Source organism: Limulus polyphemus, unplaced genomic scaffold (assembly GCF_000517525.1).
Source record: "Limulus polyphemus unplaced genomic scaffold, Limulus_polyphemus-2.1.2 Scaffold1598, whole genome shotgun sequence".
NCBI lineage: Eukaryota > Metazoa > Arthropoda > Merostomata > Xiphosura > Limulidae > Limulus > Limulus polyphemus.
The window spans coordinates 251230-269570 of record NW_013667208.1 but is presented as its reverse complement, the minus strand read 5'-3'; the positions used below and the strand labels follow the sequence as shown (position 1 = coordinate 269570).

General features: G+C 32.4%; 1 protein-coding gene across 1 annotated transcript in view; it reads right to left on the bottom strand.

The window, feature by feature from the left end:
• Window positions 1–206: 206 nt before the first annotated feature.
• Window positions 207–18341, bottom strand: part of LOC106464247 — a 41167-nt gene continuing 23032 nt past the window's right edge. The window contains exons 6-10 of the mRNA XM_022391963.1: window positions 15558–15651; window positions 8759–8838; window positions 3711–3853; window positions 2200–2276; window positions 207–1662 (exon numbers count right to left, since the gene is read on the bottom strand). Coding sequence (XP_022247671.1) covers window positions 1375–1662; window positions 2200–2276; window positions 3711–3853; window positions 8759–8838; window positions 15558–15651 — 682 coding nt within the window. The 3' untranslated portion in view covers window positions 207–1374. The remainder of the gene's footprint in view (window positions 1663–2199; window positions 2277–3710; window positions 3854–8758; window positions 8839–15557; window positions 15652–18341) is intronic.

Here is an 18341-nt window from a genome sequence, read left to right as displayed (position 1 = left end):
GGGGTAATACAGACTTGTGTTCAAATTAAATTTTGGCTTATAAAATTAGTTCACATTATTATAGTAGCACTGTATATTTATATACTCTTTAACATATATAAAAATAAAATTTTTCTGTTGGAGTATTTATTAGAGTAAGAAGAATAACAAAATTATTAAACTAAAGAGAGCACATACTATAAGAAATTATGAGTTACCAAACATTATTACATAATGCTGAAGTCCTTTATTAAAATACTAGTATCTTCTTGAATGAATGTGACAAGGTTGATAATAAATGAATAATATTAACCTCTTCTGCAACTTGAAAATACTGTATATAAAATATCTGAGACAGTGTATATGATGTACAGTGAAAATAAAACAGAAAAAAAGAAATGAAAATGACGAAGAAAATTAGTGGTATTGAAGGTTTGAATATATAGAAAAAAAAACGTTAGAGGAAATTTTGTTAGTTGTTAGGCACAAAGGTACACAATGGGTTATCGGTGTCCTGCTTATTGCAGGTACTGAAACCTGACCTTTAGCATTATGAGCCATCTGTGGGTGATAGAAGAAACAAAAGTAGTGAGAGAAGACAAGAACTGCAAGAGAACTGATGATAAAGATGTGAAGTTGATACTGAGATACAGAGAGGAATCTGAAAGACTAAAACATACACACACACACTCCAGATAACAGCCTTGATGATGAAGATTTGAATTTACCACACAGTGACAGTAAAATAAAAAATATTAAAGTAAATAAGAAAAATAATAGTTCTTGAACAGTACGTACAAGTATGCATAATAATAATGACAAGCATGGGCAAAAGGGAACACATACTGGTTGAAAGTTAGTAATATTTACAGTAGTATGTGTAAAGTTTTAACTGAAGGGAACTAAGAATTGTTCATTTATATTTTTTGAGTATGCTGGTGTATTAGATTGTTTTCAATTTCACAAAGATAGCGAGGAAAAAGAATTACTATAAATCCAATACATTTTTTCAAATTTAGAATTATGAAGTAAATAGGTTAAAAAATAAAATTTCAATAACAGACAAACAATAGGCGAAAATTTATTAGCATATATTGTTTAGAAATGTTAACCAACATTACTTAGAATAATAGAACCTGTACATTTTCTGAAGTTTCTTTTAATGATAGTGTCATGTTTAGCTTCCACTGTACTATAAGCTATAGTTTTTGTTCTTGTTCTATATGGCATTGCAATTAATGGTATAATTTATAGTTTTTGACAGAAATAATGAGCTAAATACAATAATTTCAAAAAAAGTACTCTAAGAGTTTACATGGAACTGTGTTCAATTTCACAACTTTTAAGAACATACATAGTCATACAGAATCCAAAGAAGATTATTTCATTCAAACATTAATCTTTTTTTAAAGCTAAACAAATAATTTTTTGCAGTTTTGAAGAAGCTAGTTGAATTACTCTGGTGATTTCATCAGTTTTTTTGTTCTGTTTCAACTGATGGATTCTTTTCTTTGTATGGCCTATAACTTTTCGTCCTCTACGTGTTTGATCCTCATTCAAATACAAAGCAAAGCATCCAGTCTTCATGCATTTACAGTTACTAAGCTTCCTCCAGACTCGAGATAAAGATTTAAATGTCTTAACCCTAACAAATAGCTTATCCATAGGGTACCTATTAAAACACTGGAAACAAAATAAAAACTGTTATTTAGAGCCTGATGGAAATCACTTTTAAAAGTACACGAAACTACATAATTCCCAGTTGAATGTAACTTCTTGTTGCTGTGATTAAGTCACGCAATCCAAAATATAAGTCTATAACTAAGACCTCTACATATGCACTCTATTCTTGGCCATCCTGGTTGTAATTTAGATTAAACCCTAAATTAAAAGTAAAGATAATTTGCCTGACTAAATAGATGACTGCATAAAAATATATCTAAGATATATAAAAACAACTGTTGGTCTGTAGAATTCTCTGGATAAACTTCGCTTAATTCCAAAAACTCATCAACCTACTACAGAAATGTCATTTTCCATAGATTATCAACAAAAATTACCATAAGGTAAAGATATCAAATTGTTTACTTTAGACTAAGGCATCAAAAATATTTATAAAAGGGACTTCAGAAGAAATTAGCTCAATATATTTTCAACATGACAACATTAAACTAAATAGAAATTTATGTCTTGATAATCAAATAAAAATAACTGACACACCTGGCTACTATCCGTTTTTTTCTTCTGGACAATTTTCTGGACTAAAGGATTACTGAACTGTTGTCTGGATAATGGTTCTATATAAAAAAGTTTGTAAAAAAAGGAATAACTTCTTGACACCAGCTTTTCCATATTGATAAGATAAATCATTCTGAAAATTGTATAGTATTTTATACTGAATTTATATTTAAACATTCTATCAAAAAAAAAAGCCATTTACTGCATATAGGGCTAATATAACTTTATATTTGTAAACTTGAAACATTTGGGAATGTAAACATTCAAAATTATAAATTACAACTTGAATTGTTATACTTTATCAAAATGATCAGTTACCTCTTCAATATATTGTTACCATGCAACCAGTTATTAATCCAAAGTCAAAACATTAAAAAACTTCAACATGTTTTTAATGAATAAATATAAATAACAAAATACATTTACCTATGCTTGATTGTTCATATAATTTCTCATACTGAGATATGCAAGATCATTAACCGTATTAAATTTACATTTTAATATTCAGCATGTCTTTGGAGGAGTTTTAATTAAACTAAGACCATTCTGCACATACTATGTATGATATGTTTCCTGTTCTGACATAAATACTATTTCAATTCTTTTGTAACTGAACCATTTCCACCTAATAATGTAAATAACTTCAACCAAAACTTCAGTTATTTATAATTCCAGATTTTAAGGGCTTTTTTTTTTCATTATTACAAAATACTAATGATACACCTTTAATTTAATAAAAAAAGAAACTATACAATAATAAAATTTTTTTGGTTACCAAAAAAAACACACCATAAAATCAAAAGTAAAGTTAAAAGTCATTAATTAATTTCTTAAATTTTATTTCAAATGTTCCACTTTGAAAACTAAAACAAATCTAAGGAAAGAATAAATATTCTTAAACCTTAAAGCTAAAATATAAATCAACTTTTTTTCTTGTAACCTAATACTAAATTGCTCTTTTGATTATCAAGCATTCTTTATTAAACTGTTACACTTAATAAATCATAACTTGATTTTAACAATGGCAGTAAAATGTTTACTTTAAAATTAATTTAACTGCCACAAAAAGCTGGCAAAATATTGGAAAAATCAATAGGCATAAAAACTGTTATAAAAGTAAGTTAACCGCAGTTGGTTTTTTTTTTCTACACTCCTCTGAATTTGTCCATTTCATCTCAAAACACATCTCTGATTTTGTTTGTTTGTTTTTAATTTCGCGCAAAGCTACATGGGGGCTATCTGTGCTAGCCATCCCTAATTTAGCAGTGTAAGACTAGAGGGAAGGCAGCTAGTCATCACCACCCACCACCAATCATAATGCACCCCCTCTGATTTTGAGCTGCAATAAACAAATTAAGAGGAATGTGAAAAACAAAAATCTGCAATGAACAAGTTTAAGTATTTATTTTATGACATAAATTGAAGAAATCTAATTTTTTATTTTCCGGACACTAAAATATGCTATATAAATGGCTCTGAAAATAAAACCTAACCTCCAAAATCTTCTTCCACATTATTATTTCCATCACTTAGTCCTTTCTTTGTATCTTCTTCATAAACATCATCAGGACTTTCATGCTCTCCTTTAAACATCTTTTCAAGGAATTTCAAGTTTTTCTTATCAGGAGCTGATAAACTATTTTATATATATAAAACATGCAATTAATTTAAATATGTAACAAAGAATGTAAATATAATAAAAAAAAAGCTAGTTTTGGTTAAAAAATTATTCCACTTTTCAAAAATAGAATTTTTGTAAGAACATCAATGTTAAAAACTATAAATACATAAGTACAGTTTCAGTTGCTTCAAGCAAAATTACAGTAACAATGTCTTGCAGAGGCCAGCAAGAAAAACAACAACACACAAATATGAAACAAGAGAGCATAAAAACAAAGAAAAACAAAATGAACAAGCATCAAAGCACGAAGCAGATGCGGTATTCCAGATTAGTAAATGATGCTTCATATGCAGAAATGTAAATATATCTCCATCATTGGTGTAGAACATAAAAGAGAAAACATATTCCAGGAAGTTAATCCTGCAATGCCTAAACAACAAACAAAAGGGTGTGAAAGTTTCATGTTCAACATAAGTACAAGGATCCTGAATGAGAGAATTCACATAAAGAAGTCGTTGGGGAACACCCATTATTCAAGTGACAAGATCCAAAACCAAAGACCAGAAAAGAAATGACTTGTGATTCCATGCTTTCACAAGTATGTCTATCAAAAGGGAGTTGAACACAAGACAAAGATGTTGAAAAATGAAAAGAACACTCTATGGGCACAACCATGAGAGAATACAAACAATGGTCCTCCATGTTATTCAAAACTCTTGGATGGCAACCTCATGAAGAGATTGAGTTACATCCTACTCAAAGCAGCAGTTTCATGATCCTCTAATAATGGACTTGAGTGTGTGTATACTATAGATTTTGTTGATATAAGCAACAATTATACAACGTAAAAATGAAGAAGGATGAAACTTCTTAAAACAACCAGAAATCTAAGGCAAATCTTCTGGACTGTAAACAAGTCAGAAACTCACCCATTAAAAACCTCCCCCAAGAGCCACACATACGTATCTGTGAACAAATAAAAGTCTGCCAGGAAAGTGAATCTTTCAAGTTTCTGATAAGAAGGATAAGCATTTTAACTTTAAACCCTTACTGTGTCTGTCATATCACAACTAGCATGATTAGCCCTGGTATTAGATAAAAGGCCTGAATGGCACTAGATGTAACAGATATAATGTGGCTGACATTGTTTACTTTTGCTCATGAATTCTTAGAATTATTAATGTGGTCCTTTCCCATTGATGCTGTGGTTGCTTGACCTCCTCTGGTAACATGGGAACTAGTTTGCTGATTCACCAGTTCTTCTGAATGACAATAAAGTTAGTAAAAGTAAAAATAAATAATTATAAGTAACCAGTGTTCAAGTGGTTATATAATAGAGTTATCAATCCTTACCTTAATTATGAATGTTAAATAACTTAGAGAAAATTACACTTCAACTTAATCTAGTTCACACTATAACAGCTGTTGTTCATACATTTTGATACAATAAATAGCAACTCAAATGCCACTGTAGCTGGCCTGATGTGGCCTGGAATTGGGCAAAAGGTTTCATTGACAATGGATATAGCAGATGTAGTGTGGTTGACAGGTTATTTGCTTTCATTCATGAATTCTTAGAATTACACATCATATAATAAACAGATCTGTAGATCACTAGATGAGTCTACAATTGAGAAAGAACTCACAGAAAACTAGACAGATCCATAATCAGATGACAATATTCACTACACTTAGGAAAAAAAAAGGAGAGAATAAAAACTTTAATTCAGGCCTTAAACTTCCTCAATCCCTCTTTTTAGTTACTTTTATAATAATAAATAAAGAATTTACATGGGTCTTGTTTTGTTTTTTTTGCTGTTGACTGCTGATGACAATTAACTCTACTTTTTTATGCTAATGGTACTACTGCACTAATTATTTTTTTTTATTTAGTTAAATAATTCACCAAAGAACACAATAATAATATGCAAAAAACAGAAGCAGACACACTGGAAGCGAAATAGACAATTCTCCATACAGAAAACAACGTAATAAAATATGTCATTTGATAGATTAAAACCTTGGCTTTCTATTGGTTATAAATAATATAGTATTAAATGTCAAAGATAACTATTAGATATTTCTGAAAGAGGATGTGACACGTTAGTGGTAAGTGAGGTATGATATTCTATTTGATGGATCTGTAACCAAATAAAGCTATAAAATAAAGCCTGAGCAATGACAATAGTATAATGAATAATTTACATTAAATTTCATACTTCTTGGAGAGGTGGCAAATAAATTAGAGAACAGGGGATACCTTGAGAACGAATGCCACAATTCTCATACTAGGGGAAATTCAGGATTGTATTTTTTAATATTGCCTTACAAAATTAAGAACTTTAAAGTTATATAATAATAAATTTGATTTATTAGCTATGTTTTTATGCCAAGTTAATTTATATACCATGATAAGAAAGTAGTTTAATTAAATTTTGAATGTAACTCACTAAAACCTCCTGACATGAGCACAGAATGATGCCCATTCTGAAAGACATACAGAAGTAGAAGAAAGAGGATTATGGGGACCATAAGCACAAGGGGCAAATGAAAAACTTGAACAATGCAGTACCCTCAACATGCTCATGACAGAAACATACTGAAATAACAAAAAAAGTACATCTACAGTTAGCTTTTTTTTTTTAAATAACAGATTTTTAGGCTTGTTGGTTTCCAATATTTTGGAAACTTTTCACATTTAAACTGTAACTTTTAAAGCATTATACTGCATAAATAAATAGCATTTTATAAAATATTTTGTATTTCATCTTCCGGCCAAACTGATAAGTTCTGGTTTGGAAGAAACATTTTATTGAATAGTGACTCGTGGGACACAAAAGATAGATCTTAAATGTTATTTTTAAACACCTCTGGTTTCAAACTGCAATGGACAAGTTCAGAGGAACATGGAAAAAAATATTTTCAGTTGTTTCTATAACAATTTTGAGGCCTGTTGGTTTTCCAATATTTCATCAGCTTTCAGCATTTAGATCATATACTGAAGAGAGCCAGTTACAGTCTCCATTTCATTAGAAACACCAGTAAGAATATAATTAATGAAAAAGAAGCAAGGAGGTAAAATAAACACTCAAAAGTAATTATTACTTGACCGAGCATCTCACAAATAGTATGACCAAAAAGACAAAGCCACAGCCCGAGAAACAAGTTACAGAAAGGCAATGCAACAAGATGTAAATAATCAAAAGTAAGCAAGAAATCTAATACCTTTGCTATAATCTATATCAAAGAAATGAAATGCAGGAAAAATGATAAACTTTGGTGGAAATGAGAAAACATCAATGTAAAAATGGAAAAAGAAACTGTGAGAAGCATTACAATCATGAGCTAAGGCAAGAAGCTGCTTTGAGAAAAAAGAATATTGAATATGAAGCAATAAGACAATGAAAATAATGAAGGATAGGCAAACATAATTAGAGAAATTCCCTGAAATTCATCTAATACTTTTGAAAAAGTTCAGACTATAGCAAATTAGCTGGCAAAGAAGAGAAACTTGGACAACCAGATAGCAACCTATGTTGCCTGAAATGGAAAAGGGGTAAAGACACAATAACACATTCTAGTCTTAATTCACCATAAACCAAAATTTTTGTTACCCACCAAAAGTGGGTCAAAATCCAAGAGCATCACTACTTTTCTTAGAACCAATCTCCTCAACAACACAGGTAGGCTAAAGGACAGTGAGAAACATGAAAAGTAGGCACTAACTAAGAGAATAAAGCAAGAATAATAAAGCCAGGTGTCAATAAAGTGTTAAACATCAGACAAAAAAATGTTCAATAAAACCTTCATAGTGGGAAAGTTACATGATTAGTTTCATTTGCAGAAAGAGAATGTGCAACCTCTTCATTAGTGACATGAAAATGTTTGTAACTGAAAAAAAACAACAACACACACATTAGAAACAGAGAACAACGCAAAAAGAAAAGCAAAATAAATTAAAGATAACTCACAGTACAAACAAAATCAGAGATTTGCAAGCATAAAGTTCCAAGAGAAAAAATGTGCCCATGTATTCTCCACTTCAAGTAAAAGATAGTAAGAGGCTGTAACATAACAAAAGATGACTGACCTATGATTATGTGAATAAGGGCAGTAATCATGTGAAAATGTGACTATATAACCTAGAAAAAATACAGAATGCAGAATATATGTGAAGAGTTGTAGGATAGGAGGCAAGATAAAATCATGTCTATTTGTTGGAAAAAAAATCAAGATCTCTAACTAGCTCAAACTTCTAGAAAAGATATAACATATTATTTGAGTCTTAACATTTTTTTTGTTTTTTTTTTGCTTGTAAACTCTATTGGAGCTCTATGAAGGTGACAAATGGCCAATTTGATGTAATAGAGCTTAGGTAGCAGTGGTTGAAGTACATCTCATGACCAGGTTTATTTATGCAAACCTATCTAGCTGCATATCACTCATAATATTCATTGGTAGTGCATAATCCAGGCTAAAAGTGAATAACACTGGTAGAGGAGGTATGGGGCAAGATTAAAAGGATATAAAATTATCTTTGCATATTAATCCTAGAATTATCCCTGCCATCTCCCGCAGCTTTTTTTAAACATATCTTTTTAAATTACTTATGCATCAAAATTCTAATGGGCCCATGATTTTGTTGGTTACAGAGTCACTAACTACATATGAATCACACAGAAAATCTTGAATCAAAAGTATTATCAATTGTGCAATTAACATCACTAATTTGAGGGTAAGTAAGAAGATTATATTACTCATAAAATTAACAAAACATTGCTCTTCAGTAAAACATCCATAAACATTTTCAAAATTTAAGAAGTGTGTCCTAAAATTATTTAAATTACAACAGAAATCAAAATTTAGAAAGCCATGAAGGTAATGTATGTAAATAAAGCATTAAAAAAAAACTTAACATACCCTGTTAAGGAATGAATTATAGGCTGTAAATCAGGTCCTAAAAATGTCCACAAATCATCTGGTAATTTTTCATCATCACTCTAAAATATAAAAATATTATTCAGAAAGTAATTGTGACACAAATAACAAGCAGAAACATTAACAAGTGTTTCAATATTAATTTTACAGCCTTAACGATCAACTTATTGAAATTGTAAAGAAACCATAGAAAATCAAAAAGCACCCCCAACCTAAATATTGATGTCTTGAACATAATGAAATTGTCAGAATAATAAAACTTTAAAATAAACTATGAATAAAACAGGGCTAAAAAGTACTAATTCATACTTTATAATTTATGTTCAGTCAAAGGTTTCATGTGAAAACAGCTGCCTTGCAGGAGATAAAAGAGCATTCCTTTATTAATGTAAACTGTGGCCTTCTGGTTGTATGCTATCTCACTAGTTCTCCATCTTTTGCTTTTGCTAGCTACATCATATGGTGATTTGTTTCCACCTTAATAGTGTAGAAGAGGTCAATATTTAACCAGTAGAATTTTACAGGATTTAATACAGATGCTTCTCTTGTTAGCTTGTCAGTTTACTCGTTTAGCAGTATCCCTGCATGGCCTGATATATATACATCCAGATGATGGTCTTATAATGTAGATGACTATGCTTTCTGCCATCCATCTGGGGATCAACCATTCTGAATTTTATGCAGTACTGTCCACGAGTCAGTTGCAAGTATAATATTGGTGGCACCCTCTATTTTTGGTTCATTGCAATTCAAGAGGAAAGCTGGCTTTATGGTTTCCACTTTTATCCTTGTGTTCCTTGAGTAATCCACCAGCCTTATATAGAATGCTATTGTTCTGTGAGAATATATATTCCCAAGCAACTCTTTCACTACAGTATTTTTACATAGGTGCTAACTTGATTTTATCTGCTTGAGCCCCTGCTTTATAGCTATATTTTCTGTCTAGGCTGATTACCACAGACACCAGTGGCAGCAGCTATATCTTTCACATTAAGGCACCTCACATACTGTAGTGATCAATTACCTTAGTGGTGGCTATATGGCACCATTCATAATTGTCTTCTAAAGTGTCTATCGGTAAATCCCTTGTTTGCTTGTTTGGTGTCTATGGAGTTACTGTGAAATTGGAATGTCCCAGCTAAAAAAAAAAAGACAGAAGCTTGATGTTGGAATTCATGGTCTTTACACTGCAAGGCCCTAGTGAAGAATTTTGCTTGTAAGTTCTGTTGGTGCTCCAAGATACTTCTGAGGCCTGCAAGATGTAATAGACCTTAGTACATTCAATGACCAGTCTTAAACATATTTTTAATCTTTTCAATGTCATCTGGTTGCATAGCACTAATACTGATAATTGGTAGTGTATAATCCAGGATAAAGCAGATGATACTTTGGTAGAGCATAAACAGGTGATGTTTCTAAGCTCTATTTCATGCAGCAAATTTCAGTGCATTGATGTCTATGGTAGATCTGGTTATTATGGTGTTAATGTGGTTGGTGAAATCAAGTTGTCTGTTAAAGGTTAGCGCTCAGATACTTCATTTTTTCATTTAGAGGGATAGCACTGCCCAAAAAGAATGATGATGGTTTGTCCTCATCAGCATGTTTAATGGTTGAGTGGTTTTAACAGGATTTATGACCATTCCTGTATCACTGAACTCATTTTCTCACTCTGCTAAGAGATGGTTGGATCTTGCTTTTGATTTCAATTTTGCCAGAATGTCATCAGTGTAGCTTATTACATGGCATATGGTTGGACAATCAAAGCAGACCACTATCAATGATGACCCAGTCTGATTGCCAACTTCCATACTTCATTTGTGCATCTATTGGTAGTTGGTGCAGCTACGACCTATTTACATTTTGTCAACAAGAATGTGCCAATAGAATCTATTGTAGACATCTTTCAGATCTAAAGCTACTACTGCCAAGATGTTCTGACTAGCCTCAAGCCTTCCCATGTATAATCTGTAAATTCAGTAGGAATTATCCAAGTTTCTTTTCCTCTGTAATAACCACAAAATGATAAGGGTAGCAGTGGTTCAATCAGATAGGGAAGATCTCTCTGGGATCTTGCCAATTATTGGATAGTCTTTAAGATGAAATTCCCCCTTCAAAGGACTTGGTGAGGATAAGCTACAGATATCAGTCCATATTTCAGGGATGTTACCTTTTACGAAGTTGCAATGCTACTCCAATACTAACTTAAGATTGTGCAGAGTCCACTGTAAAAGATGCACATGAGCAAGAACCAAGGGAATAAGGCATACTATGGAAGCCAAAGTCCCCCAAAAGAGAGAGAGAACCTTCCATGCAGGTAGAAGTAGAGGATAGAGCTGTGGAAACCAAATTCACCATGGCCAGCCAACAAAATTGAGAAGGGAAATGAAGAACATACCCAAGTGAACCAGATACTAATTGGACATGAAATGAGACCTCTCCAGCCTGACCCACCAACCAAAACAAGTTGCATTCCAAAAAAGGAGAAGAGTATGTTTGTAGGTGTCTTGGTGGGATGGAGTGAAATCCTGGAGAAAGATGAGAAACATATTCAATAGCATCCCTGGCCAACATATCTAAAACTGCCACTTGTTCCCATGGAAAAACAAAGAGTTAGGCTCTCCTATAAAACTTATAGCATGTAACGGTTGGCCACAAATGGATTTCCAAGATCAGCAATCTAAGCCACACAGGTCCATACTGGCTTCAAGCCTATAAGATAGTCACCAAGAAGATTGTTGGTGCCAAAAACTATGCAAGGAGAAAGAATGGATGGAGGCAAAGAAATGGAAGGAAGAGACAGGTAAAGGAGAAAATTTAGAAGGATGGTAGACTATAATGGTATAATAGGAAAGGAAGGAGCTATGGAGAGACAAGAAAGAATGTAGATGTTTGGCTGCAACCTGTGACTCCAGAAAACAAGGTCCTCCACCAAAAAGATCTGGGCAGAGGAAGCAAGTCAGACAAAGATACCTAAGATAAGAGGGAGCCAATGGTACCTGAGCAAGTAGGGCATCTCTCTTCAATAAATCTCAGCAACAAACCAATCAAGTCCGAAAGGGCAAGGTTGAGGAAAAAGAATAAGTCAATGTAAAAAAGATAGTGAATAAGTATCCACCAACAATGCCACAGAGGCATAGTGGATTATTTCCAAAAAAGAAGGGAAGGAGAGGAAAATAATGCAACATGGTAGTGAGGCTAAGAGAAGGAATGAAATTTGGACATGGGAAAGTTGAATAGAAAATAGAGTATTTGACTTCCAAGCCTGACGAAGAGATCCCAAAGTATGAGAGTCAAAGAAAGGGATTACAGCCTGATGTTAAGCCAAGCCATATGCAGCAACCAGGCAAGAAGGACAGGGCATGCCTGCACCAGAGCAAAGTTTAGATATAAATTGTTCAATAAGGAGTTGAATACTTGAAGGAGGAAGTAAAAAAAAAACGTCAGAAGCAGGGAATGAATTAAGAAATGAAGGAGAAGAATCATATGAAACAAGAGAAAGAGAAAAAAAGGTAATATACCTGAGAGACCATGTCCAGAAATTACAAAATGGCCTAGGTAGATCCATGAAAGAATTGGTAAAAGATGGGGCAAAGATAAATGGTAGGAAAAGACTATCAAAGGTTCAGAAGAAGGTCCAGGTCACATGAAAGACTCCATGTTCCATTGTAATGATAGCCATCACTTCCTAAATAGACAAAGGAACCTGACACCATTTTAATTTCGTTGTTTGTCTAGCATGAATAACATTTTTTGTTCTACACCACATAAAGTGAAAGTTACTATCACTTGTGAATTCACAATGTGGAAAGAAAAGGCCACAAAATTTGGAGGTGCAGAAATGTCTGAAAACTAAAATCCAAATTTAAGATTTCCAAAATATTTGGCATTTTTGGAGATACTTCCACAACAAACACTATTATCACAAAGGCTCATGAGCAATAAAAAGACATTTTTAGACACAAGTGCCAAATTGAGAAGTGATGATTGAACAATCAGTATAGAGAGAGTCAGCTGTGCTTGGAGGATGTGTCGCACTCCTGATGGTAGAAGGTTATCACATGCTCATTTGCATGAATAAATGCAGTGGTATCATGTAGAAACACACAAGTTTGGATGGTAACCTCAAGGCTAGTGGCAAGTGGAAAAGTTTGCATATAGAAGGCAGCACTGAATCAGGAAAGTTATATGCGAGTGAAGGTTATTTATCATATTGGAAGTTTCAGATGTCATTTTCATAATAAAAATTTTGTATATGTCAGGATAATTTCCTAAAAGATATGTATTGGTTATGTGACAGATTTAATTATGTACAATTGTTACTTTACGGTTTTAACTTGGCAAATTAATCAAAACCATAACAGTGTCTTTGAATTTTTTTTTTTTTTTTTGAGACCACTCAGAATTTTGCATTTTGTAAAAAAGATGTTCATTTTCAATTAGTGAATGTTGGGACTACCATAGCTGTTAACTTTAAATGTGTAACTTAGGTACTGAATAATTCTTTTCAATTCCTCATTTTTGGACAATGAATTAACACTGAACAGTTATGAAGAAGCCAATATAAATATTAAACATTTATGGCAAAATACCAAGGCTACTTGTCTCAGCAGAGTAGACAGCTGTCCAAACACTATCTCCAATATGTCCCTGTAAGTAACTGTATTGCCTACATTATCTACTGTAGATTTAAAGTCAAGGTTCTCTAATTTGTTCTGCAAAATTAGACACCATATAATTTTGCATGAATGATGGTGTATTTGAGTTTTAGTATGTCAGTATATTTTGAAGAATTGTTTTCCTTCAAAATCTGAAGTGGGAAAAGTTTCTCTTTACCAACCTACACATTTCTTTTATAGGGGATTATGCAAAGATTATCAGTACTCTTTGCAACTGCTATCAGTCCATTCTCATGCAAATAAAGTTGATACTACTGTCACACAGTACATTCTGATACTGAAGATACAACCCAATACACTCCAAAAGATTGTAGAATCTAAATATTTAGCACAATAAAGGTGAATATTGGATGTTCTCAAATATTTACTTTAAAATGAAACTACAGATATTATACTTTTGTGGAATTCTTATTTTAAGGCCTCTAATTATTTTGATTTATATATATATACACACCAGAAAGGCTAACCCATAGTCTACATTCTTCTATCACATACTATCTTTCAAAAAATATTTGTAATTCTCTCCAACACCTGCTAAAGCATTGTTTATAACTGACAGAATGAGGATATTTTAATTTATTGAATTATGTAATAGGCTAGTTCATATTCAATACTGCTGTTGAATTATTCAGGCTAGAGATTCAAAGTTGATATTGCCGAGTTCACCTTGACCAAGTAAGGGATATATATATTTTAATGCAATTATAGCTTAGTTAGAAAGCCATTTAAATTATAATAGTTATAGGATATGATATTCTTTGTGCATGTTATTATTTTGTGCTCCTAATTTAATTTAGTAAAGTACTAACAACAGTGTTAACTTTACACAGACTGACTGCAATAAAGTACAAGATCCACAAGTAAGTACTAAATTTCTTGTTTTCCCATGTATATTTCTCATTTATTGTTATTAGAGTGAGTACAATGTGAAACTCAGAATATTATTAGGTTAGAATGAAAACTTCTCAGCAAGTATGCATGCAAGCTGCACATGCATTACATAATTCAGCATTTTGTTTTACTGTAGCTCTAGTTATTTGTTCACCAGGTGTTTATAGCTTTGTTACGCATGCTTACAACATTCAAAGAGTTTTAAAACAATAAAACTGCATAAAACAAATGTAACTTGTTATGAGCTTGGGGCTGTTTAGGATAAATAACTTATTTTTTATTACAACCTGCAGTTATTCTAGAAAGAAAAAGAGTACTTTTGATTTATCTTTTATTTTATTTTGGTGGTTATAAGGTTAGCAAAACTTATACACAGTTAGGTTATAGAAAATAACAGACAAAATATGGAGTTTTACTTAAAAAATATTTTAACACTCATTTAGGAAATTCCATAGGTTATGCATTTGACATTCAAAAATTGTAAAGTGAAAAAAAGGTAGATTTAATGTTTACATGAAAACCACTTTGCACTCATACTAGTCAGAGTTTGAGTCAGACTGTTACTCCATAAATTCACAAACAAATCTTTAGTAAAAATGCTTATTTAAAAAATCTAACTTTTTTGTGTACAAAAGAGTTGTAATGTTTACTAAAATTTTGCCAAATTTTATGAAGATATGCTTTCTACATTAAACATTATAATATGTACAGTTTCATGGTTACATGTTGGTTAAAAGTTTGGTTGAAATGACTAAGCCTATATACAAAGAGTTAATGAGCAAAATAATCATCAGTTTGATACAAGTTCCTGATAATTAACCAAATAAACACAACAATATTTGATGTTCTTCACTGCTACAGAAGTTTCTAGTAGCCAGCCAATTGATTGTGAGCAGAATAGGTTTCTACTAATAAGAAAATTGATCATCAACCTTATGGCATTTCTAGACAATAAGCAAATCAATAGCAAAGTAACCATCACCCTAATTTAAAATCCAAAAATTAAGCTATATAGCCAATAAACTTTAAGGATGATGATATCAGTCCTCAACAAACTTACAATCCTCTAGATGGTTAGCTGGAGAGTTTCTTGCAAGTACTCCACACTTATTTAAAGTAAAAGAAAGTTTAATATATTTTATATACTACAAATCATATCTATGTGAAAGCCTGCTATTACCTAAGAATAACAAGCAAAGTTGTAATGTACATACCTGATTTATCCATTCTTCCTTCCTTTGATGAAGAAGCTGCAATGACAGGGAATACAGATCCCGAAATTTGAAAAGAAGAGATTTACATAAAACACTGAAACAAAGAAAATCAAATCATATTTAATTTTTATTTCCACATTCGTACAAATTTACATAACAGCTAAGAAACAAGAATTAACATCTGCCTTATACTGGTTTTGTATTTTAAGCAATGAGAGGTTTTAACTTTTATTTTTTGTACTTATGATGTATCAATAATGCCCACTAGTTATAATTATTTACTTTTCAGCATAACATATTATATTGGAAATGGAATGAGATTAACTCATCGAGAATTGGCACAATAAAGAAGGGCCAGGGTTTGAAGGCAAAGGGTCCTGGATCAAGTTCTCCCTTGGCAGGTGATATAAGAAAACCATGGAGTTCTTGGAATTGAACATAAAGAAATGATCCTTGAGGAGGGGTAAGAACCATGAGCATGCCCAACAAATTACCAGAAGTTCGAATGCATTCATATGGTGAGAGGACTCATCATGGGAAGCATCAGTGAACAGGTATGGGTCTAATTTGGGTACAGGTAATGGAACACTGATGATGATATTGAATTAGCCAGCCACCAATACAAATCCTGGAGTAGAGGAGAGGACAGATGAAACATTTTTGTCAAGATTACAGTGAGTGGTTCTACTTGGCATGCAAGGACCAATGGAGAAGGTGAATATGTGTGTGTGTGTGTGTGTGTGTGTCCAAAGAGATAAGCAGTTCCAGTGTAGCCATGGTCCCCATACGCAAAAAATCTCTCATGCAGTATAAGTAGGATAGGTACGAATCCTGGTGTCTAGTAGCTCACAAGAAGATGGAAGAAGGCTGAACTGAGAAAGGAGGTGAAAATCCCTTCCAGGAATATTGAGTGGGAGTGAGAAAAAATTTGGAAGTGTTGATGAATATCACCTCCTTGAGACATTGTAGATAGATGGGATTAGATGGAGGAGGAAACAGAATGAGGAGAGGAAGATAATTGAAGAGAGAGTTTATGGGAAAAAAGCAGAGTAACTCCTTTGTGGACAGAAGTGTGAACAAAGGTGCTCAAACCACGACAGACAATCCCACACAGGACCCAACTCGACTGGAAAGCTCAACGAGTCAGGTGCCAGGTTGAAAAGGAAAGTAGAAATGAAAAGAAAGGAAAGTGGGGACTAAGTTGAGGTACAGTGGTGGAGGTTTCAGTTTGGATTGATGATGAACAGCCTCAGCCCGTAATTATATCAAATTGGGAATACCCCCAAAAACTTGTGGGCAAAGAAGTAAAGGGAACAAAAATCACCTGAAAAAATTCCCTAGGGCACAGTGGAGTGCCTCAGTCTTAGGAATAAACAGGAGAGGGAAAGAAGTATGGTAAGAAGGATCAAACCAAGACAGGAGTATTGAGCATTGGAAGGTGAAACTGTTGCTAAATATTCTTAAAAACTGTTTGGTAAGGATGTTTACTGTGTACATTTTGAGGTAGATTCTTTGGAAATTAATATTCCTTTAAGACTTTAATATTAACAGTTAACTACTATCTCAGAATGGAGGTATTTCTAAAATATGTATTTCAGAAGTAACTAGGATTTGCTACTAAGGGATCTCATTTTTTTATTTAATATCAATATATGATCAAATTCATGTGATTATGTGGGTTAGCACCATCTTATATGTACTGTAAACTGTGGTGTCTGCCCGAGGGTTTATCTGTTTCACATTTATGGTGGCTGCTTCTCGTGCTGCATTTGAAAAGCTTTGCACACAGGCAAAGCTTAAAATTCACTTTTGAAATTATGGGAGAACAAGCACAAATAATGTTGATAACAAATTTTATTTCGCAAGTAGGATATTCAACAATAAATTGTTAGGAATTAACCACACTATCATACACATTTCAAAATGTGACTTAATTTAAAGAATAAAAATGAAGATTTACCGTATGTTATTGTTCAGCAGCTCTTAGCATGACTGAAATGCTCAACAATTACTTTTCAATGTGGGCAGTACAATTAGCTCAGATCTTTGGCTTCGAGTGGAACCATGAGTGCAACCCAATTAACCTTTTAAAAGTCTAGGAAATAATTTAAATTGATAGGTCAACTTCAACTTTTCCTGCCACTAGGGACAGGTACTTTTGCTACATTAACTTAAAACTCTTCTTGTCACTGGATATGGGTACTTTTGTTAATTTGTTCTTTTGCTTTTATGAAAAACAATGGTTTGAAGAATTAGCTATTGAGTTGTGGTGAAAGTTCCTTACTTCTTAACCCTGATCTACCTTAATACTTATTATCTATTAATGATAATTTTCCATATTTGTTTTTTTATTCCTTTAGTTTTTCTGCTTAACATTTTCATTAGTTTTCATATCATATCTTTATTTTATTTTATAAATGCCCATTATAATTTCCCTTTTAATCTAAATTTTTTAAACAATACCTTTCTACACTCTTTATATATAAAATTCTTGTTTTCCAGTTTATTCTTATCATATTACACAAAAAAAAATAGTCGCATTTGTAACATTCCTTTGAAAGCTCATCAAAGCACTTCAGGGTTGACATGATAGTCTTCTTTTCATAATCATAACATCACTACACTTTTTCTCACACTTTACTTAACCCTTTCGATACAGGTCACAGGTGAAAGGCCATGTCATCTCATTTGTTGACTCACATTCAAACTTTTATTGAACTACTTTTTCTTGAATTTATGTCTAATAAGTTTGGTATCATTCTGTAGATTATAATTAAATTTTAG